Source organism: Mchenga conophoros, linkage group LG22, assembly GCF_057382185.1.
Source record: "Mchenga conophoros isolate Kocher_MC1m ecotype Shallow Benthic linkage group LG22, M_conophoros_male_GT1.1, whole genome shotgun sequence".
Lineage (NCBI taxonomy): Eukaryota > Metazoa > Chordata > Actinopteri > Cichliformes > Cichlidae > Mchenga > Mchenga conophoros.
In genome coordinates this window covers 28,774,696-28,798,741 of record NC_140546.1, presented here as the reverse complement: position 1 = coordinate 28,798,741, position 24,046 = coordinate 28,774,696, and the positions used below count along the sequence as shown (strand labels likewise).

General features: G+C 39.1%; 1 protein-coding gene across 1 annotated transcript; it reads right to left on the bottom strand.

Moving 5' to 3' along the window:
* Nucleotides 1-8,890: 8,890 nt before the first annotated feature.
* On the bottom strand, nt 8,891-12,008 carry edn2 (endothelin 2). Its single transcript, XM_085262108.1, has 5 exons — nt 11,879-12,008; nt 11,214-11,358; nt 10,961-11,074; nt 10,279-10,362; nt 8,891-10,175 (listed from the first exon to the last, which is right to left on the bottom strand). Exons 1-5 carry the CDS (start codon nt 11,946-11,948, stop codon nt 10,109-10,111), a joined length of 480 nt encoding a protein of 159 aa, XP_085118234.1. The 5' UTR covers nt 11,949-12,008; the 3' UTR covers nt 8,891-10,108.
* Between the last annotated feature and the right edge of the window lie 12,038 nt (nt 12,009-24,046).

Below are 24,046 nucleotides of genomic sequence, written 5' to 3'. Positions count from 1 at the left end.
GGCTTCCCAACACTGTCTTCTCTCAACTCTCCAACACAGCTCTGCTTCCATTTCTTTTTTCCCAGCTGTCACTGAAACCTACCTCTGCCTTTTATTGTGACACAACAATGTCCATCAACACCACACAATTCATTTACACAAATTTTATACATAGATCCTTCACGGGTATTTACTGTTTCATAGGATTTCAGTCTGTTTCAAGTGGTTTCAATAAAGTTAAGTCAGTTGAGGCTGATGATGACATCATTGAAAACAGACGGTAGAGAGGCTGCTGGGATACTCAGGGTATAGTTCAAATTCATATGATAAAAAATAAATAAAAGGAAACGTTTAAAGGAAACAAATAGGACCCAGCAAAGCTCGCTCTGAGCTTGATTGTCGACTTTGAATACTTTCATGTCATGTTATGAACATATTTTAACATATTTATTCAAATTATTCAAGAAACATATTTTTTTTAACAATTTCAAAACTTTTATTTGTTATTGGACTTACAAATGAAACCAGTACATCGCAGGTCTTTTTAAAAACCAATGACTTCCTTATATATGTAACAGTGAATTTTTATCTCAGAGCCATTGCTCTCTGTTTCATACAGCTTTGTTACACAATTAGTATTCTCAAAGGAGTGCTACTCGCAATAGTGAGTGAGACTGAGAACCTTCACAGACATACTCGCAATAGTGGTTATCTAAATTAAGTACTCCTTTACTTAGTGAAAAGAAGTTGATTGTAAATCTGAATTTCTCATAATTAACAAAGTCATTATTACCTTTCCATTTTCATTTAAATGTGGCCAGGCTTTAGTTGATGTAAATCATTATGACACTTCATTTCTAACGTTTTTTTTTTTGAGAAAATATCACTTGTTTCATTTTTTACTCAGAGAGAGACACAATGCACAATCTGTTGCTGACAGATCAACAATGTGATCCAAAGAACTTTCTTCTTCTGCAACTGAAAACCTTTTTTTACCAACTAAAAGAAAAAAAAATGTCTGTGTTACATTAATAAGTTATCATTATGCATGTACTGCATAGTAAATACACATTTCCATATTATGACAGTGAATATGCTAAGCACTGCATATTCTACTTTTATGTCTTGATGCATGCTCAGTAATCCAGGTTCAATTCAATTCAATTTTATTTATATCACAACGACAGTCACCTCGAGCCGCTTTATATTGTAAGGTAGACCCTACAATAATACATACAGAGAAAACCCAACTGTCATATGACCCTATATGATAGGGTGACCATATTTTGATAAAAAAAAAAGAGGACACTTGGCCCAGTCGTGAAGAACTTTAATAATACTGCTTGCTTAAAGAAAACTTTAACATATTTGTGTCATGGTCCTGGGTCGTTCGACCCAGCGTTTTGTGTTTCATTTTTTGGTATCACCTTGTGTTTTGTGTTAATTCTGATTTTGCATTAGTTCTTAGGGTTGGTTCTGGTGTTTAGTGTTTTATCATCCCTACCTGTGTCTTTCCTCTGTGTTCTGTTCGTGTTCCCGAGTTTGTGTTGTAAAACAGTCTGTGTGTTTCCTGTTTTACTTTGAAGGTTTGTGTCTCATTGTGTCTAATTAGGTTCAGCTGTGTTCCCCTCTGGTGTGTCATTCCCTCGTTACCTTGTGTGTATTTATAGTATAAATGTGTTCCTGTGTTCCTCGTCGGTTTGTCTGTGTTACTCAGTTTTAATCTGTGTTATCCTGCGTCTTTTGGTCATCTCTATGTCTCTCTGCTCCACACTCTGAACTCCATTCCCAGCTCTTCATCCCCTGCGTACCTCCGTATGTTTTCCCCGCGTGTGACTTTGTGAGTTATGGTTTCATGTTTTGTTATTATTAGTTTCCCCAGTTTAGGTTTATGTTTAGTTCTGCCCTCACCTTTTGTTATTGAGCACTGTAAATAAACCTCACTCGCCTCTCCACTGCTGTCTGCAACTTGGGTCCTCATTCACTCCACCACACGACTGCTGCCCCAGCCGTGACAATTTAAGCTATGCCTTCTCTGTGCAGTTAATGAATGGTGAAATAAAAAATGTCATATAGGCTTTTACAAGTCAACAAGTGCAAAAAAAGAGGACAGTTGGTCACCCTACATAGGGTGCTGATATCCAAATGTACATGAATAACAATCTACATTTAGCTGTGTGTAATATTTACAGAGAATTGGAATAGTGGTGTAAGTGGAAAGCCGAGGGACTCATTTAAATAAAAAGAAAATGATGATTTAAGAACTGAGGAGGGGGCCTGTACTGATCATGATGCACTGTGTTATTGTAAGGTTGGGGAACCTCAAGCCAACTTAGACTGAAAAAGACAATTTTGATGAAATGATGAAACACTGAGTTACAAAAATTTTTATAGCAGCTTTCTGGGATTTAGTAAACCAATGTAGTTTATGTTTTGACTGTTTTCTGTATGGCTACAGTTAAGCATCACAAAGCTTCTCGCCTAATTAAGCATGACACAGAGACCCATTCAGTAGAACACGCCTGTCTACATGCTGGTACACAGTCTTCCAAAACACAGCTGTGACTCTAGATAGCATACACACCTCCTCCTATCATCTTTCTATACTTTTTAAGCTTGCCCGCCCTTCCTATTGCACGTGCACGTTACCATATCTCATGTGCACTCGGTGGCACCGCTCTGCTCCTCTCCATCACGTATTCACCTGTAAATATGCCTGCTGAGATAGTATATGGACATTGTCAGGTGTCTCAATACCAAATTAAGATTTCATTCAGATGGCGTCTCACAGGGGACAGTGGCTGTTTACAGAACTGCACAGATTGTTTATACTGTTGCAATGTGACACACAGATCCCCCGTACACGTACACCAGATACGGCGTACGTGTATTCAGACACAGAAGAAGATACGATGACAATCTAGATCATTCTAAGAATGGCACCCGGTACAGACATGCCATGATGGTTGTAATAAGAAATAAAGATGCCTCCCGTCTGTGATGCAGCAGATGGAGGAATGTCTCGAGGTCTGGAGCCATTACTGGAAGAAAAATTACTGACAGCTCATTTCCCAAAGGAAACATTGGCCACTATACTGTATACGATTAAACACTTTTTGTCTTTGAGTAATTATACTGTTTCTGCTCAGTGAGGCTAACCTTAGAACCTCGCGAGGAAGTATCCAGGAATGCCTGCTATTCAAAACAGCCGTGTAACTGTTTATCCTCTTTACTGTGAGCTAATGGAAAGTTGCCTATGTATGCTGCGAAACTTCTTCTCCCCTCCTTGAGCAAACCTGCTTCCTTTCTGCTGGTCCCGGCTGTTTCCATGTTTTGGTACCAGCAGGCCGGTTTGGACCGGTGGTGCAGATAGGCCAGACTGTCCCCAGTCTGTCCCTCAGGCTGCTCGGGTCCCTGCAAACAAACCCAGGAAGAGGAGGAATGTACCAGCGCAGGCTTTTACTGTAATCAAAGGCCGTTTGGACTGAAACTGTGCAACATGTGAGAACACAAAAAAGAAGTCAATGTTGCAAAGAGTTTTAGTGTACAGGTAATGACATGATGCATTTTTAGAATGTATTATTATTATCATTTGCTTCACTGTTTGCTGCAACATTATTTCTAGTCAATGTGTTATTATCACATTTTTACAATTTCGCTAAAGAATTGCACAGTTTTTGTTTGGCACATATTTTAGGGAACATTAATTATTAGCAAAGATCTTCAAGTTCATCCTTTTTGCACTTTTGCTACATTTGAACTTGGTTATATTGAACGACAATTAAAACAGTTATGCTGAGGTTTAAATAATATTTAACATTTTATTCATCATTGCCTTTGTTATCTAGTTACATAACAGCAGGGCTCCATAGATAATGAATGTCAGTTGGTCGATCTACCACTTATCTTTCATATAATATCTCAGCACCTTGTGGATAAACTGGTGTACAGATATTTATGATCCACAGAGGATGAAACTCTTGGGGTTCCACAGAACCATAAGGTTGTTTTCCAGTAAGTTTTTATCCAGAACCATTATCAGTTCAGATTCTTATCACTTACGTTGCAAAGCTGGCAAAGTTGGACTCCATCCATCTATCCTCCCTCCTTACCTCTCTCTTAACCAGTTATCCAGGAGACAAAAAGTTAAACACAGTAGACATGTTGACTGAACATCAGCATGTTAGCATTATCCTAAAGCTAAATTACAGTGCATCTTTATTCAGCCATTATTATCACTTTTGCCATCGGCGTAACTTTGTGCTGAACATTGTCAAGATCTCTGTCTAAATAAATAAATAAATCTGGGTAAATTCCCAGATGATTAAACACGCATTTTGCTGGTAATACCTGAAATGAGTAAAGAAAATCAACAGCCTACTTATGCAAGATAATTCATCATTTTATTGGGGGGGGGGTTATATTGGCTGGGTCTGATTATTGGGGGGGGGGGGGGTCATAGCCCCCTAACCTACCTGGAAATTACGCCCCTGACTTTTGCAATGCTAAAGTGCTGGAATGAGTTAATGTATAGATATGTTAGAATGAAGCATCATCTAGTGATTTCTGAAACTTGTTTACACTCCCCAAACGACTGTATTTAACTGCTAAGTGCTAATTTGATAAGTGTGTATGCAATAACAAGACCTGGGACCTGAGTCACACAATCATAATTTACCATCAGCCAGCATGTTGGATCAAGCAACAAAAAAACAATAACAAAAAAAAAAAAAACAGGCTGCATTGAATAAAACAAAGCAAAGCATTTAGTGTTATGGCAACAGAGTGATTAAGGTTACAATCTCAATCCCCACATCCAGCCCATATCAGTTCCCTAGACAAACAACAAGCGTGCTGCTGTTTTCCTTTGTTTCTTTTCCTCTCCTGGTTCGCTCTTGTGTTAAAGGAATTTGTGAAGAATGCAGAAAAAGCTTCCTGTTTTCATTCCGCACTCTTAGTCAGCTATTAACACTTTGTAGCACACCGGGGGGGTCTATGAGTTCTCGGTGACGTCAGAAAATAAGTAGAAATTGAGGCACAGTTTCATATTAATACTTAATGGCCTTGTTTGTTTTCCAGTCTTGAGATTCTTCCGCTCCTACACAACCACGGACGTGATGCCGTTTTGTTGCACGGTACGGAAACAAGAAAAACCACATCACGTTATTGTGTGATTGATTCTGAACAGAGCCAGTTCCTCACCTATTGTTACCGTGTCATTGCTTAAACACTTGACCTGTATCTCAGGACGTCCTGCAGATAATACAGAACATAAAGTCACGAGCATCCTCTTTAATAAACAATTTCTGAGCTCACGTCTCTCTCGGGGAGTAGTTTATCTTAACAAAACATCAGTTTATGACGCAACGGGAGCACAGATTCCCTACCACAGCGAGATAACCACCACACATTGCGCTGTGGACAAAAGAAATCCTGTGTGCTGTAACCACATGCTTCTATTTATTTTGCTCTGGCCCTCATCAGGCTGACTGCGGGCCTGCTTTGTGGTTAATTGTTAAGCACAGTCGCAGCTAGACACATCAAGTGAAGTGAAGGCTGGGATAGGTTTAGGGTCTGCTGTCAGCTACTGAAGCTTTAAACATATGGGTGGGTTCTACAAAGAGCTTCACTCCCTACTTTCAGAAAGGCGCTTTTCTCAAATTCAAAAGACTAAAGTCAGGGTTCTCTCCCAGTCATTTTTATGTTTTATACCGACCTTTTCAACACTCAGTCTTTTCCATCGTTAAGGAAACATTTAATTTATGAAAACTATAAGAACAAAATAAGGTTACCTGGACAAATAATAAAAATTTAGATCACTGGAAATGTGACTATATGACTTTCTGTGTCATCCACAAAACATTTGCACCTGCACATCATAGTGGTTGCTGCCAAACTAGAAGGAAGATGAAAATGTGGCTACACCCTTGAGTATTGTTGACACACTAGGTGAAATGTGGGTTTCACTTGTGTGGGCTAGTTGATCTGGTCTGTGGTTCTGCTTTGGTTAATGTTCACACTGACTTTTTATAGACCAATCAAGAGTTGCAACATGACTTTATACAGACCAGTGAGTAAGTAACTTGGTGCCAAAGCATAAAAAATAGGATGAAGGCCCCAGAATCTAACCATGGTTCCTAACTGATTAGTACATATTAGTACATCACTTCACTGAAATCTGTTGCTTCCTAAATAGCTATCAGGGGGATTTATTAGTTTATCTACTGAATTCACACAGACGCCGCATACCGTGAAGCTGTTGGTCCGTGTCACAAATGAGAAACATCAAACGTTTTCGTGTGAAAAAGCTATTCCCCATAAATAGCATTTTGGCCACCTGTCAGACAAAGCAGCCATACCCTGATAAAGAAAAAACAACCTATCAGTCACTGTACAGTTGCTATGATGGGGCAAACTGTGTATATCATTGTTGTAGCCCTCTGGAAGTTGTCCACTCCTGATTGTGGATTTGGGCTGAAATACCTTTGCTAAGTCGTCAGGGCGATATGTCCCCTCTGAGGGGTCTTCAGAACAGAAGTGGGACAAGCATGAAACAGTGGCCTACCTTAAAAGTTATGCTGACAGTATCAAAAACTGGATTTCTAACTATGTACACCTACAAATGCACTGACTTTTTAAAAAAAAACAATTTCATCAATGAAACCAGATTAGAACTAAACAGGCACACACAGTTTGGGAGGCTGTGGCTCCCGAAGTAAACAGGAGGAAGTCAGGGTTCAATGCTAAACTCCAACAGTCAGCATGTCCTTGAACTAAATAACTGAACCCCAATGCAACCATGCTGAGAAAAGAAAAAGAGCTGTACGAATGTGTGTGGCTGGGTGAATGAGGCTTGCAGTAAAAAGCACTTTGAGTGCTCAGTCAGAATAAAAAAGTTCTATCTAAGCAGTACAAGTCCATTTATAGTTTGTTATCTAATGGCTGGAAGTGGATCTGGTAAAATATAACCAGTATATAACCAGTATACAGGAAACACCATAACTAGAATGTCAAGTTGCAAACTGTGTGGTAAAAATATTCAGATTGACACCTGAAGTCAGGAGACTGAAAGCAGCTTGTCAAGCTTTTTTCAAGGGTGCTGCAACATAATCCACCTGCGAGCACCTCTGCACCTCACCAATTATCTTCTGCATCTTCTGTTTTTCAACCAAACCAGTTTTGCTATAATTTTCTCCTCTCCAGAGTTTTCTCTGTCCTTGGGAGTAGATGAAGTTGTGCTGGAAACTTCTCTTCTGTTCCTCGGGTGAAGCTGTGGGCATTTTCAAACGTTTTATTTGACAGAACAGTGAAAGGAGTGGACAGTAAAACAGGGAGAGAGTTGGGGGAAGGACATGTGTTTGGCATGTGGGTCACCCACTCGTCCAGGTGAGAAGGGGGAAGCTGTTAACCAGCTGAAAATCTATGAAATTTGTTTATATTTTCCATTAACACCGAAGATTATAGGACTCAATCATCAGCCTTATATTGTTATATCTGAATTTACTAGAATAGGTAGACAAATGTATTGGGGGAAAAACTCTTGTGGAAGTTCTACACCAGTGGCAATGGCTGTTTTCAGTCCCACTGCCACAGGTACAAAATCAGTCTGCTTTTAAAAACATTTATGAAAGAATTAGTCGTTGAAAAGAACTTTCTGAATTCAGTTGTATCTGTTGTATCTGAATTTTGGTGATGTGTGTGTCTTTCTGCACAATGCTTTGTTAGTCTGTGTTCCACTCATTATATGTATAGGCAGGGTGTGGGTGTGTACATGTGTGGCTGGAGGATGGAGAACAGCCACATGCAGGCCTGATGGGTGTGGCCACACCTGAAGTTCCTGCCACACACCTGTTGGTGATCAGGGCTTGTCGGGGGAGCTACTTAGGAGAGTGTTGAAGCTCCCACCGGTGTGGGATCATTGAGTTGTCTACCCAAGTTAGTGTGTGTCAGCGTACGATGGTGCAGTTTGTGTATGTCCGCCGGGGTTGGTATTGATGGTTGTTTTTGTGGTTTTCCCCCCAGGTGGAAGAGTGGACCAGAACGGCAGCACGCACAGGGTGTGCGAGAACACAACAGCGGGGAGCACAAGCACACAGGATTCAGGGGGGCAACGGGGAGTTATTGTGTTTACAGCCTTCACTGTAAATAAAGTGCACTGTTTGCATCGCAGAACCATGCGTTTTGGGTCCTCATTCCCCCATATCCCCACGGTCTGCCAGCCTGACCGTGACAACAACACGACAGTTTAGGATATGTCTTCCCTCCTACATTTTCCACCATCAACTTTACATGGTACAGTCCAAATCTCTTCTTTCATTCACATCAGCACAAAAACTGTGCACTGGGAGCTTCATCAAATGGGTTTAAAGCAGCTCCTTTAGGTGCAATATGTAGGTGACTCAGTACTTTTGTCTATATGGTGTAACTGGTTAAGTTTGCAGGTCTTTAATCAGCACATTTACTCACTGCACTCTGTCTGCAGGAGCCCATGACAACATTAGGCCTTAAAAAAACATCCAATCTCTGAAAAGCTTAAACAACTATCTCATCCTTTTGTTTAAGTCTTCAGTCATCTGATTTAGAACAACCAAACCCTGCACATCACCTTTATGTGACTAAACTGACATAAACAACGGGATTATTTTAAGTAAACAGAACAGTGAGTACCTACTTAATGTTCATGGAACTGGTTCATGACCATTTTTCTTCCCAGAGCTGCTAAAAGCAAAACTGATCATGAACCAAACATGAACTTGTGAGGATATTTTCAACATCGCAATGTTTTCATGCTTATGTAAGAGAGAGAGAGGCCAAACTCCACAGACAGCTGGGTTTTAGTTTGAAACGGGTTATTTACAGTTGAAAGTTGATCAGGAAAGACATAAAAATGAAGCAAGATTCTTCATAAAAATACTTTGATGCAGTTTTATTTTCTCATACAAAATTCAGCACATCATAGAAATATAAATACATCCTTGAATAAATTAGAAAATAAATAAAGTTTTCTATTCAGAATTATTGCTATCATTTTCATATCAGCATGAAACCTAAAGCTGGTCAACTTTTCACCATAAACAGCAGTGAGATATTTGAGGATAAATGCTTTCTGAGGCTCCACGTGTCCGCCACTTCCTGTGGATTCAGACCGAGCAGATAGAGTGAATGGCTTTATTGCACAGAAAAGAATAGAGACCAGAGGTGTTAGCGCAATGTTTGCAAGTGCATTGACTTAAGAGTTGTAGTTTCTTGCTTGCTAATTGCAGATAAGTTGGGGGAACATTTGTCACAGGAGAAAAACAATGGCTGCATTTTTTTTTTTTTTTTTTTTGGCAAGCTGCACATCATTGAAATCTCCTGGCTTATCTTCAATCAAAAGATTAAATAGGACCTATGCAGTAAATACTTGAGCCAAGACAATAGATCTGCTGTGCTGCTGCTGTTATGCAAACACAATGTGTACTGCATATGTGTGTGCGGAGGAGCTGACAATGGACCTCGTATAAAGCTAATTGTTTCTTAGATAAATCCCAAAGATATGACCTTCATTTCACAGCGGCAATGTGCGCTGAAAGTGAAGAAGCTGCCATTTTCAAGTACTCCCTAATCATTTAAAAAAAAGCTATGCCCTAAGCAGGACAGCAGATTCCAGCTCTGATACAGAGGAATATTGAACCAAATCAAAGAACTACACAAAAAAAAAATCATTTCAGTGCCATCTGAAAAACTAAACATGGAGCTGATATGACTGTGGAATAACTATCCCATGTTCTTCTGTAGGCGAGTTGTAGATTTCAAATTGTTCATACAGACATTCACAATCAAATTCCTGGTCGAAAGTTGGTAATCGTAAGCTTTCTTCACGTCACTGTCTTCTAGTCTATGAGCAATGACTTTCCTCCTCCACCCAGCCGCTCCGGTTCTTGCTGCAGGACTGTCTTGGGGAGCTGCCAGTCTTTGCTGCACTGTTGATCAAATGCTTGGTCCACTGTTCGTTCTGTCTTCCGTTCTTCCACCTTTCCATGACACATTTTGAAAGCTGTGTGCTTGAATTGAAGGCAGGAGTTTGTCGTCCTTGCAGGCTGACCAGCTCCTGCTTTTCCTTCAGCGCTCTACCTCCCTGTTCTACTCTTTAATTTGCTGACTCCAGAACAGATGAAACTTCTTTAGCCTTTGCTGTGTTAGTCTTGATAATATCTCTGTGGGAAAAACCAAAGAAACCAGGTTAGACATGTTTCATGTATCTCAGAAATGGAGAAACCCAACTTTACAACTTGATCCTTGAATTAAGTCTTCATTTACCTTAAAGACGCCAGTAATTTGTTGCTTTTCATGCTTCCAGATTCAACAAGGGGCTCTGCGACATGAGTCCTGAGATCCTCTGAGCTGTGGAAAGATGGACAATCGACATCAAAACAAGGAAGGAAATTGGAACTTTACAAACTGGGAAGTTATATAGTATTTGAAGCACAGTTAGTTCAGGATTATCCTTGCTCTTCCCTGGGATTTAAAACCAATATATTTCAGATGCCTTAAGAATGCAGGGTGCGGCTTACAAAATACCTCTGCGGATAACATCTAGCAGAGGTGACAAATTCATACTGGCGCTTACATGGCCAAAACAACTCAAAGGACGTCAATCATTCCCTTGCACAAAAGCAGAAATGTAAACTTTCCAAAAATAGCAGCCCTGCAAATAAACCTTTGTGATTTCTTTCAAGGCCTTCAGCAGGTATGCGGGCCTTTCTTATTGCTACGACTGCTACCCTCATATTGCACTGCCACTATCATTTCTCTGTGACTCACCCTCCCCATCGACATATTTTCAGGCTCATCACAAAGATCTGATACAGACTGAAAGGAGACACATAAGCTACTTTGATACAATCTAGGAGGCAAATGAGGGTACGTGAGGGGAAATGCCAGCTTTGCTTCAGGTGTAGGTAGAAGGAGGAAGAAAAGCTAGAAAGGAAGGAGTTTTCACCTTTTATGGCAGAAACCGTGGCAGGTTTTATCAGCTGCACTGAGGCATTCACAACGGTCTGTTGACCGGCGACGGCGAGACAGGGAACTACCCAGGCCGTAAGGAAGGAGTTTACTGTAAATGAAAAATGATATCATTTAATGAAGGCATCTTGGATTAGGTTAAAAAGCACACCTGAGTTCTTCCCCTTGGGTTGGGGTAAGGGTTTGTGATGCTAACAAATGTAGCTCACTGAAGTATTCTGCAGCCTCACCTTGGTGTGTTTACCCAGATGATATCAAGGTGGCAGAAGTAGATGCATTCTTTATCGTCCCAGTTGTTACAGGAGCAGCGCTTGGTCCTGATATGGTGCAGATGTGGAGCCTGAGCAGGCTGCTCTGATAAGGGGAGTCCACAACCTAGCAAAACACAAATATGTTTTTTTTTTAAATCCTCCAACCAAATCTTGCATTGTGGTTAGTGATTATCACATGTAAATATAGACAAAACACACTCCAACAAGGTAAAAAAAATGCAGTGGTGATTGTTATTAGGGCATGTTTATCATTATTATACATCATGTCAAAGTCAAACAATCCCACATGTTCTCTAGAAGTGCAGTGGTTAGGAAGCGATTACACTTGAGTCAAAGGAGTGGTTGCTTATTAAAGGAAAGTCTGCTTTGATTAACAGCAAACGCAGCACTGTATTTACACTTTCTCTGGTGACTAACTCAAAGAGGGTCAAAGACTCTTTTTCTTATTTTAGTCAACTTCAAAACTTAACTCCTAACATGTCATTTACATAGCCCTCAATTCTAGAATAAACTGATAATATAGTGAGTGAAGAGCTGTTGTAATTCATTTATTGTACTTTGCCATCAGATCTACAAAAGTTGCCATAATATTTTAAAAGAAAATTGAAGAAACAGTTTCTCACCTTCTTGCAGAGCCACACAGATGATGAACAAAGTCAGTATCTTGCATGTGAAAGAAGCCATCATTCTCATTGAGTGTGAGTAAAGTTGCTGACCCAGATGTGTGCGCACAGGTCCTGTGTTTAGAGGCTGAAGAGCAGCAGCAGGTGCTTTATGCTCCAAGCCCCAGCCAACATCTACTTATACCCCGTGGCCACTCCTCCACTCGTCTTTCTCACTTAGGCTCCACCTGCACTCCCGCCAACTCTGATCCTAGAAAACATGTTCACATTCCTGCATGGTCCTTCACAGTCGCAACAACAGCAGGAAAAACATGTAAGGAAGTTCTGAGTAATCCACGTTTCCCTTTGTCATTCCTGCTCGGCTGGAGACACAGAGACTGTTTTCCACAGTGTCTGCAGATGCACTGGAATTCAACCAAAAGTGAACATTTGAGTGTTTTACGCGTCAGACTCAGAATAATAAATAGCACCCAAACGACAGCAGGACAAAGCAGGAGTGAGCTGTACCCTGTACGGTGCACAGGGTGGATTTTTAGTAGCCTACGTGAGAATTCGGCTGAGATTAAGATAAACAGTTGTTCTGTCTTAATCTCAATTGAGAGTGAGATTAAGACGCGACGAGCAGGTGTGTGTTTCATTCAGACTTTTTGTGTCAACATATATAAGAACAAAGAGTATGAGGATGTGGGTTGTTGGGTGTAGATACAGATGTAGGCAGCGGTTGGTTTGCGTGTGCCGCGGCTGATGTGCGCCTGAAAGGATCACGGAGAGCTGTCAGGAAAGCGAGCACATGGCACACCGTACCGCCGCACAGCATCGATACCTCTGTGCGCAGCAAACGCTGACCCTCGATACACAGACGCCTGCCACATCAGCTGTCTGCAACCCACGCACACGCCACCGTGCGTACACTGCAGGTCCACTGATACACACATCTCAAGCTTGACCGCATCCTGGCCGCCCACGCGGTGAACTGTAAAAGCACGTCATGCAGAGACCCTCGGGTATTTTTCCCTCTTATTACCTATAGAATGGATTCTGTCCTTCATGTTTAGAAAGATGTACCGGCAGTATGTGATCAGACTGGACTGCTCGGTGGGAGAGAGGGAATGCGATTAACTTGGAAGGAGACCCTTCAGATAGAGTCGTTCAGTCGAGTGCATGATGCTTTTGCCAGTCAGTACATTAAAAAACAAACAAACAAAACATGATTGTAACCGCACAGCATTTTGTTAGCTTCATTACCACAAAACCTTATCTTTGCCGTGCAGGAGCCATGTTTGGGAAGAAAGGAGGTTATCATTCAATCCATGTAATTTAATATTGCACCAGTTTGCTAAAACACTCACCTCTCTGAAGCTTTGCATTCCAAATTAAACTTCCATAATTCTAAATGTTCAGCCATTTCCAGCTGGTCTGGTTTGCTCTATAGTTCAAAAGTTTCCTGAATCTTTTTTTCAAGCTACAAATGCCCCTAAATAAGGAGTTAAAAATGATGAGACAAACTTTTTATGTTGTACAATAATAATAATATAATACCTGAGACAGACTGCCAGGTCTTCATCTATTGCAGAAACCCTGCAAACTCCTGTTTGTACCAGGATCTGGACTCAGACACAGGATGCTGAGATCAAAGTTGAGCAGTCTTATAACAAAGTTCAGATTGAAAATGTACCGATAGTGTTTGTGGGGCTTTTTCCCCAGAGAGCTAGTCCAAGTCCAGTTTCCTCCACAGATATCTCCACAGGTAGTTAGCACAACAGAAAAATCCACACAACGTGCTAACACAAAGAATAAACAACGCACTGGAACTGGAGCAACACTTCCACTGAATGGGTGGAAAAAATCTTTCAGCCCCTGCCATAAGTAACTGTGACACAGGTTTGCAGGCGAGTGACTACATGATATTTTCCAGGTTTGCTGACAGGAAGATGAAATCTGGAGGAAGCTCCACCTCTGTAAAGCAGAGACAGGTGTGTATGTGTCAGCACAGAGGTGTGGGGACCAGTGTTGGTCAAGTTACTTGAAAAAAGTAATCAGTAACTAATTATTTAGTATTTAGTATTTATTTATTTATTGTCATTGTCAAGAACAATGAAATTGCGTTTGGGGCTTCCATACAACCCAAAAAAAGAAGAAAATAATAAATACCCCTTAAAACCCAAGTGTACATATTTAACCCAGTGTGACTCCAATGCAATAAGACAATCCTTAGCAAAAAGTGATCCCGTTACTTTACTGATTACTTATTTTCAAAAGTAATTAGTTACTTAGTTACTTAGTTACTTTTTAAAAACACGATTTACAACCTGAAGAGGTGATAAAGTGATAGATCTTTCAGCCCAGTTCTACTTTTTCTGCATAATCCATCATACAAAATGTAATCAAATGGAAAAGTCTCTTTTTTTTAAACTTGTTTTATTAGTTTTAATCTTTTAACTTTATGCATCAAGCAAAATTTTAATTATATGCAACATTCTCTGACTGGAAGAAATTAGTTTAACATTTAAAGCTATTTTCTGCACATTCCAGCACATAAAATATTTTTTGTGTTTACACTCACTCTTTCAAATAGATGCAAGTAAAACACAGCAGAAAATAAATAAAATCAAAGACTAGCGGTCCTGTTGCTCTATTTTCACCTGTAAAGCAGGAGTAGGGCAGGCGGAGGTTTACCCTGGTGCAGGTGTGCCGCGGTCAGTTGAAGAATCCGCGACTTTCTCTGTGAGTTTCCCATTACGTCGTAGCGCACTCCGTGCTTGCTTGGAAGTTTAGGGGTTTTTTCGCTGTAAAAAGAAGTTTTCTTCCCACGCACGATGGACGCTAATGTTTTTGTCACTTTTTATGGAATCAAACTCAAAGTAAGGTCAGTACTTCCACGCTTTAAACGCTGCACGCTCATACTCTCTCCCACAATCGATATGTGATCCATTGTTGATCTGCACACAGCTGTTGTCACTAACGGCGCACTCGCTTACGTCACTGTTGTGAGACATTCTCGCAAAAAATCACGGTTTTAGTAACGCAGTAACGCAGCGTTCCTACGGGAAAGTAACGGTAATCTAATTACCGTTTTTGCAATAGTAATCCCTTACTTTACTCGTTACTTGAAAAAAGTAATCAGATTACAGTAACGCGTTACTGCCCATCTCTGGTGGGGACAGATGGAGCAGATAGGGGAGGAAAATAAAGAAGGTAAGTCAGCAGTGGAGGAAAAGTGTGTCGAGGACAAATAAATGTTATGTTTCAGGATTATTTCATTTGGTGTGAGTTTATCATTTTTATCATTTTCTCAAAAGCCTAACACAATGGTTATAAAATCAAATAATATATTCACTGCAGTGAAGTCAGTACCATAATAAACCCGTGTCCTCACACGTGGAAAATGAGCACACTGAGCACAGGTGACCGTGAGGACAGACAGGATGATATCAGCACGGTTCATGTCAGAGAGGATCGTTTCTAAAAGGGACGAAACAAAAGCCGGCAGCATCAAGGCTGTGACACACGACATGTAGCTCTCCGTCTCTGTACTTAACTTTTCCCTGTTGTTTTTCCATCCTGAGCAAATAGACCAAATCAAATTATGTCATAAAAAACACACAAAAAATCCAACCACAAAAAAGAGCAAACAACACTGAAACCGCAGTGAAGTGATCTGTGCTGCTCCACTGAATGGGACAACAGAATAAAATCACAAGCTTCATGTTTTTAGGGGGAAAGTGTTTCATTACAGTATCTCACTTATATGTTGGGTGGTGATTGTGTTTCTTTTGGTACAGAAAACTACAGGGTGGGCCATTTATATGGATACACCGTAGAGCTGGGCGATAGAACGATAACGATATGTATCGCGATATAACTTTTACTCGATAGAGAAATTGCTGCTTTGGCATGTTCATAGCAGCGTTTTCCTTCATTTCTGCCTTTATGTGTGGACGGGATTATTTTTTAAAACGAAAACGGAAAATCTCAGTTTTCAAAAATACCCGTGTACGTGTGGACGTAGCCTCAGTCTCTGACTGGAAGCGCTAATTCGTCATTCGGCTTTTGTCAGACTAAAGTAACTGTTAAAACTGTTTGAAAAGCTAAGCTATACAACAAGGAGAGATTGAGAATTTCCTTTTAGTTCTCAGTTTATTTGATATTGACAAAAGTTAGTCAGTTTTGTCTGTTCTTCTGTAAAACAAACTAAGATTTATTTTTAGAATTAATATTTTGTTTCTAAGTGGAATTGACAATTTAGTCTGTTTTGTTTGTTCGTTCTATTTTGAAACTTAAACGCTTTAGTGGCTGCCTTTTGTGTAGTTTGCAATATTTGCCTTTATTTATCTGAAAAAGTCTCATGTTCCTTAAGTACATCTACCCTGTTGAACTTATTATGGGAAATAAATATTTAAATAAAAACAAGCTGCTGATTATTTCACATTTTACTTGTGAGCAACGGCACATTTAAATCTTACAAATATAGTTATTTGGCTTATATCGTGATAGATATCGTTATCGCCTGAAATGAAAAAAACATATCGTGATATGAAAAAATCTCATATCGCCCAGCTCTAATACACCGTAATAACATGGAAATGTTTGGTAACTTGTAAATAACTCATGAAAGAATAAAGTTACGTTGAAACCAAGCACACCATTGTTTTTCTTGTGACATTACCAATAAGTTTGATGTGTCACATGGCCCTCTTCCTATTGAAAAAACAAAAGTTGTATCCAAGATGGCCGACTTCTAAATGGCCACCATGGTCACCACCCATCTTGAGGAGTTTGCCCCCTCACATATACTAATGTGCCACAAACAGGACTTTAATATCACCAACCATTCCCATTTTATTACGGTGTATCCATATTAATGGCCCACCCTGTATTTTGCGAAGGTTAATTATGACGCACCTCCATCCTCCACTGCAACTTACAGTTTGCGCCTCCTTTCCTATATGATGCAAACCAAGGATGCAGCGCCGGAGATGAAATTAGGTCAGAGTTTCACGGGTGTGGCTGTTCCACCGTCATTTGTACTTGGCTTCATTGCAAAACTCGGACAACAGGAGAGATTTTGTAAAGGTTAGATATCATGTCTCGTGTTTTTAAAATACACATATGCTGGTTGGTATGTTGTCAGCTGGCATGTAGGCACAAATCCCATTTTTGGTTTGTCCTGAGGGGCATTCAGCGGAAAACCCAAATCAAACACGCAGAGCTACCAGCGAAGGAACAGTCAAAAGAGACATGATGATGGAAATCTGCATGCTTTTTATGAACAGTGCCCCTTATCCTTGTTTCAATTTGTTTTCAAATGTATTCCTTTAAAAAAAAATTATACTCATATTTAACATTTGTTACATAAGATCTCCTTTTTTCATATGAAAAGCATCAAAAATGCTAATTTCTTCTTTAATGACAGTAAAAAATTAAATTCTTGTTTTGAAAAAAAAATGCTCATTATTATGCCGAATGTTACATCTCTTGATTAAATTTTCTTTAGAAACCCTTGAATTATGTTATAAAACATACGTAAAAACTGTGAAAGGAGATGTTTTCCATTCTTCCACTTTAACTTGTTCTAATCAGCTGTGTTACAAAACATTGTTTTCTGAGAAGTATGCGGGCTATGATTGAATCATTTTGGTTATATTTGACACAAGCTAGTTTTCAAATTTATTTATAAGATTTTATTATTTGCTTTTAAGGTGTTGCACGGGTACGTGCCCTCATACCTTTTTGATCTTTTAAGCCGGTGCACTCCTGCAAGATGAGGTCTGCGGACCAAATGCTCCTGGCTGTACCGAGGTCCAGATTAAAGCACAGAAGAAATCGGGCCTTTGCTGTGACTGCCCCAAAATTGTGGAACAAACTGGTCCTTCACATCAGGACCTCTCCAACATTGGACACTTTTAAAACACGTCTGAAAACCTACTTTTACTCCTTGGCCTTTAATTCAGAATGAGTTTGTACTACTTTTATTTATCTAATTTCTTACTCAAATCTTCTAATTTTATGATTCCTTTTCTTGATTTTATCATGTTTTATTTCATTTGATTATCTTAATAGTATCAACACTTGTTGTTTTAAATGTGCTATATAAATAAATTTGACTTTGACTTTTGACTTTGAATATCAACAAAACTTTACAGAAAGGGCATTCTGAAACACATTTTAGTACACGAGCGAAGACATACCAACAAGAATTTGGGTTGTTGACCAGTATAACCCAGTATAATCTGTTTACATCTTCAACACCTCTGTAAGGATGTCAGGGACGTGATTGCTGATCTTCACAATGGTTACAAACACATGAGCAACCAGTTGAGCGAGAAAATGAGAAATGCTGGTGCAATTATTTGCCAATGGAAGAACAGTCTGAAGCCCCACGCAAGATCTGATCAATTTAGATGAAACTTAGGAGAATGCAATTGATAAGTTGAGTAAGTTGAGCACTGAGGGAGACAAGAATTCAGACTATGAACAATCCTGGCAGTGGGATCATTACACTTTGAGGATGTTTTCTTGATTAGGATCTCATTGACATAAAGATGTAAACATCTTGGATGAAAACCTCTTTTCCTCAACTATGGCATTGAAAATGTGTGATGTGTCTGTTTTCCAGAAAGGTAGTTACCTGAAGTATTGGCATTACCAATACTGAGGCGTATAAATATGCCTCAAAATATAAGAACCTCATGCAAAGATCTGAAGTTCTGTATATTCAGGCGACAGTTGAGAAACCTTAAGGACTTGGAGAAAATCCCTGCAGAGATGTTTGCTAACCTGAAGATCATGAAGTATTTGACCAGAGGATTAAATACTTCATTTTGTCACTAAAATCTTATATGGATATTGTATCCTTCATTAGTAAATCAAATAATAATAATTCAGCAGCAGTGTGTTCCATGTAGGAACAGTCGTTAATCAATCTCTAGAAGTTAAATAGTGTTAGTGGGCGCATCATTTTCATAGGCTGTTTACCATAAATGGAATTGAATGTGGCTGACGTAGAGCAAGCCGTATTGAAAAACAGGAAGAAGTACAGTTGTTTAGGTGATGAAGGCTGGAAAAATATTGCAGATGTTGTGGAATTTAACATCACAGCTCCAACGGAAATCTAGACGAAAGAAGAAGACGCTTACAGAAGCAAGAGGGGGGAAAAAACACAGCTGAAGGTTGCAGATTTGCGTGTTGTCACAGTTTAAAAGAAGGGGAAATGCCAAAAGGATGTCACAATGCAAAAATGCCTGGCATGTGACCAACTCTTTGTTACAGCGGAGAAAGAAAAAAAACTCCTTTAGAGCAAAATTGTCCCGTAATTCAGTGGAATGGGCTCAATGTGAAAGTGTCCACTTTCCCTAATTTCCCCTTCGCCACTGTGTCCTTCCTCTGTTGCTTTTCCCAGACGTGCCAGTCTCGGGTAAAAAAAAAAGTGCCCTTATCTGTTCAGCACTTCCAACTGCTGCTGAGGAATGTATGTTGTTGTAATGGCAAACAAACAGCGGCGCCATAATTGCAGAATTTTCCTGGGGTTGAGGTCGATCATACGGATTGTGACACAATAGCATGCAAGTCATCACCTTCAGGACGCATTTGTAAAAATGCGTCCACCGGGGCCATTACACAATTGGAAAATAAGACATCACGACATGAAATATCTGCCACAGCGTGCCGAGTTATCTTCTGCATCGGAGAAAAACATCAGGATTTCCTGTAGAAAGCTACAGAACATCATGGTTCATTCATTTTGCCATACTGTATGACAAAATAAATAATGGCCAATTAATTTTCCCAAGAAACCTGGACTACTTTGGAAGCCTCAGTTGTGACTAATATTGATTTTATTTGTTTACAGGCTTAGTGGGGCAGCTTTCAACAGCAGTCCCAGTTTGTCATGTGGCCCCTTCGAAAAATTCATTGCCCACTCCTGCTGTTTAGTGTAGCTGCATTTCCTTTCATGCTCACCCTAAAACAGAAGGTTTGGTTTGATGTGCTTGCTGCTGAGAACTTTTAGAGTCGAGACTTAGAAGAAGCAACTCTACTGAGAAAATGAAACTGGCAGACTGCGAGGCAGCAGCTCAGTCTTCGTAGACAAGCGACTGAAGAAAAGACTGGAGTCAGAACAGTGTCTCTGCTATTTATTTTAGCTAAAAAGCTAAAAGCTTCCTTTGGGCTTTGAAGCTTTGTCTTGTACACACATTATGATATTAGACACTAAACAAAATGGAATAACCCAGAAGATAGTAATTCTCCTTCATCCACTTTGCTCCACTTATACAAATCACAGGGTCACAGTGGACACGTCACAAGTCCAAGAAAAGATTACAGTGAGACAGACACACTCAGTTCCACACCTGTGCATAGTTTAGGATCACCAGCATGTCTTTGGACTGTGGAAGAAAGCTGGAGGACCAAAAGGACACAAAGACAGACATATGCTTTGACTATTGTTTCATGGATTTTACATTTGATTTATATTTTGTGAACATAGTTGACAAAAACAACCAGCTCATGGGATTTTCTAAACTTACTAAAAAAGGGTGCTCAGCCAAGGCACGTTGTACTGCGAAAGTCAGTTTGTTTTCCTTTGCCCAGAAGTTTCTATTTGTGTTGTTGGCGTTGCTGCAAACATCAGGGCAACACCTTAGTGAAAATATTCTGATAGGTCAAACACAGGTAAATATATCCATCCACTTCAGGGGCTGAATGACCTAACCCCACTGACTGCATGTCTTTGAACTGTGGAGAGGACCCACGCAGGCATGGAGAGATTGTTCAAACTACACAAAAAGGCTCAGCATTGTTGCCTTTTTGCTTTTCAGAAGTATTTTTCTGAGATCTTTATGTATTGGAACATTTTTCCTTTAAGTCACTTTTGAACAGCGGATTCAGTAAACTTATACTTTCATCCAGAATTTTCTATATTTAGTTTGACTTCTTCACAACATTATAAAAAATAGCTAGTTTATCTAAATGTTTATCCTGAAAGGTATTGTCCTGCTAGCTAAGCTTTCATTCCATTACCAAGTTAAGTTTGTATAGTACTACATCTCTGATGTACATCAGGAATGCAATGCCTCATCAGAGAAAAATGCAGACACCTTATCCTTGTTCCTTATTGCTTAAAAAAACAGAAAAGAAGACAGGAAATGGACTTGGCACCTAACTGATTTTAAGTACAGAAATGCGCTGACTCACTCAGACAGGACCCTGATGCGAGTGAGGTGAAGAATGATAGCAGTATCATTACCAGTATGCCAAATACAGACCGAAAGTACACTAACTGTCGGCAGCCTACTTGTTATTAGGCCTCTCCTGTCGCCTCTATTCATCACATGTCGTGAGAGTGCCTGGCACACCTGTCTGCGTCATTAAGGTCAGTCATTGAAAAAGAATGAGTCGCACATGGAACCAGGAAGGGAAAAAACGTTTAGACAATGAGCTACAGTAAATGTAACGGCAAATTAGTGAAATAGCAGATAAATGGGTGAAAATGATAAAAACAAAACAAAAAAGAAGAGATAAAGACAGAGACAAATAAAAAGAAGTAAAACTTTGTTAAATAAACAGCTTAAATAACTGTAACATTTAAAATAATAATTTATGCTCCATTATTACAAATAGTTGACATGTATATGTATGATGTATATATAGAAACACAATTTAATACAACATCAAATGGTTAAAATGATAGCGAAATTAAAACTTTAAGTCAGTTAGCTTAATGTAATGGCTACATCACAGTTTCTTCTTTATAGCATAACTGGCTAACTTTAACTTTGTTATTTAAAATGTTGTAACGTTTAGTTTTATATAATTAATAATATTGACTTACAGTTTACACAAAATAAAATAAGCTTTTTTTCATTTACTTATTCTGCAATAACATTTTAATTATTTTTTCTGTTTTTGGCTAGATGAACATGCAAAGTTGCTCTGAATGCAGCATGGTTATAGGTACCAGCTGGTCTGGTCTGGCTATTTCAGTAACTGCTGAGATTTCGAGACAACCTTTTCCAGGGTTTACATAGAACAGTTTGGAAATGATAAAACATCTACCAAGCGGCATTTCTTTGGGAAGAGTGACTCATGGAGTTTGCAATACATTGGGACAATAAACACAATTTTTTTTCTTAAAGTTACTTAATTAATTAACAATCATTCCAAAACATTATAGTGTAGCCTTCTGGAATTAAATCAAATTAAATTAAAAGGAACCTCCAGCAGAACCAGGGTCAGGGCAGTCATCTGTCACAACTGGTTGAGGAGGTGGGGGTAGCACAAGACATATTATGGGAGGGCGTTTATTAATTAATAAAGATTAAATCTAAGAGTGATGCATGAAAACAAGAAAAGAGAAAACAGGTGAATAGAAAAGAAACCGTGCATCATGGGAAGCCCCAGCACGTGGAGACGATAGCAGCATGGCTAATGGATGCTTCAGCGTCAGCCAATCTAACCTCAACGATAAGCTTTGTCAAAAAAGGTTTTACGTCCAGAACAGAACCACAAAACAGAATTGTGATACATAAATGAATTAAATGCGAGAAAGCCTTTCTCAGAATAAAAGGTTGAACTCTATTTACTCTGCCATAAACCTTTAACATGTGTATGAACTTCATCTGACTCATTACATTCATATTATTTGTAAACTCTGAGCTTTATATCATTAACACGAATGGATCACATGGGAGATATGAAAAAATTAAAAAATGATGCCATTAGAAATAACAACTTCCAGGATGTTCTCTGAAGTGAAACTATCTACACATGTTTTTATTGTTGACCTTTTCCTGTCTTTTGTGTGTTTGCTTTCATAAAATTGTCATATTCCATAATTCCATAATTATTACTACAGTAACAAGATGATATGCAAACAAACCCACCCTGCATTAACACCCGACCCGACCCGGCTTCCAGTTTTCAGGAATCTCCATTCAGTTCTGTTTGTTTTACTTTGCCCTCAGACAGGTTTCCCCGTTTTGGGTTATTGTTTGCAGCTCATTTTCTAACGAAACATATCACAACGTTCCTATTAGGAACTATCGTCATAAAATTGGGTAATTACGTTAACGTTTGTTTTATACTGTAAGTAAATAAATGCACGCCTCTTCACAGGTAGATGATTTAAAGCTTTGGGGATGTGTCTGGCTGCCCTTTCCCTGAAACTTCTTCCTTTACTGAGAAACTTATCTGTAGATTGCTGATAAAACACAAACGCAGACAATTATAGTGCTACATTAAAACTTTCCTTTTTTCCCAAATTTGTCATGTGGGGATTTTTTTTCACTTCATTATTTTTTTGTCACTGTCTCCATATTACCTGTGAAAATATACAATAAAATCCCCCCAACTGGTCTGACTTTGGTTTCTGTATGTGCTCCATTACCTTTAGTGGATGATGTCATTTCTTCTAGCGGAGAATAACAGTAGGCCTTAATTTGAGTTCTTCTGCCACCCAGTGGTGACAAGAGTAACATTCAGTACCTAAGAACAAAGAGCTGCCCGAGCCGAGCAGACAGCAAAGAGGGGGTGAAATGAATATTTTGATTCCATGAGATGGAATTTGCTATGCTATGAAATATCCACAGGATGGTGCCATAATCATCAGCATGGAGTGCGCTCAGTCCAGGAAAAATGCACTTGATTCTTACAGACTATTGTATCTCCTTTATCTTTTAGCTTACTATAGGAAATAAACGTATTTGAAACATTTAAACATGCTGACGTGTTTAAATGTGTTCCACTACAGCACAGTGGAAATCAAATGTAACTTTACATTCACAGCAACTCAAAAATGACATTTGGAAAATATCAACAGCAACATTATTAAAATCAATCCACAGACTATTTTGGCAAGATTATAGTTTAAAAAACAAACAAACAAAAACCTTCTGATTAGTTTTTATTTCTACTTTGATTTTTTTTTTTTAAACTAAGTTTAGTTTCTGTTAGTTACCAGAGTTTTGCTCATTTCAGTTTTTAATGTTTGGAAATGTTTTTCTTTGTTTTGGTTTTACTTTTAGCTTTTTTAATTTTTATACTAGGGGTGGTATTTGTCAGGGGAAATTTTTGTTTCAGTGTTACAGCGCAAAACAAAATACTTTGTGAAAGCAGTTCCATTTTACTATTTAGTTACTGTTTTTAGTACATAATATTGTTCAGTCTTTCATT

Excerpts from the sequence above, each read along its gene's own strand:
- edn2 (XM_085262108.1), bottom strand. The coding sequence starts at position 11,948 with ATGAGAATGATGGCTTCTTTCACATGCAAGATACTGACTTTGTTCATC. Across the intron at positions 10,363-10,960 it reads CACGGTTTCTGCCATAAAAG|CTCAGAGGATCTCAGGACTC; the intron begins GTGAAAACTCCT and ends ATCTTTCCACAG. Across the intron at positions 10,176-10,278 it reads AAATTACTGGCGTCTTTAAG|AGATATTATCAAGACTAACA; the intron begins GTAAATGAAGAC and ends TTTTTCCCACAG.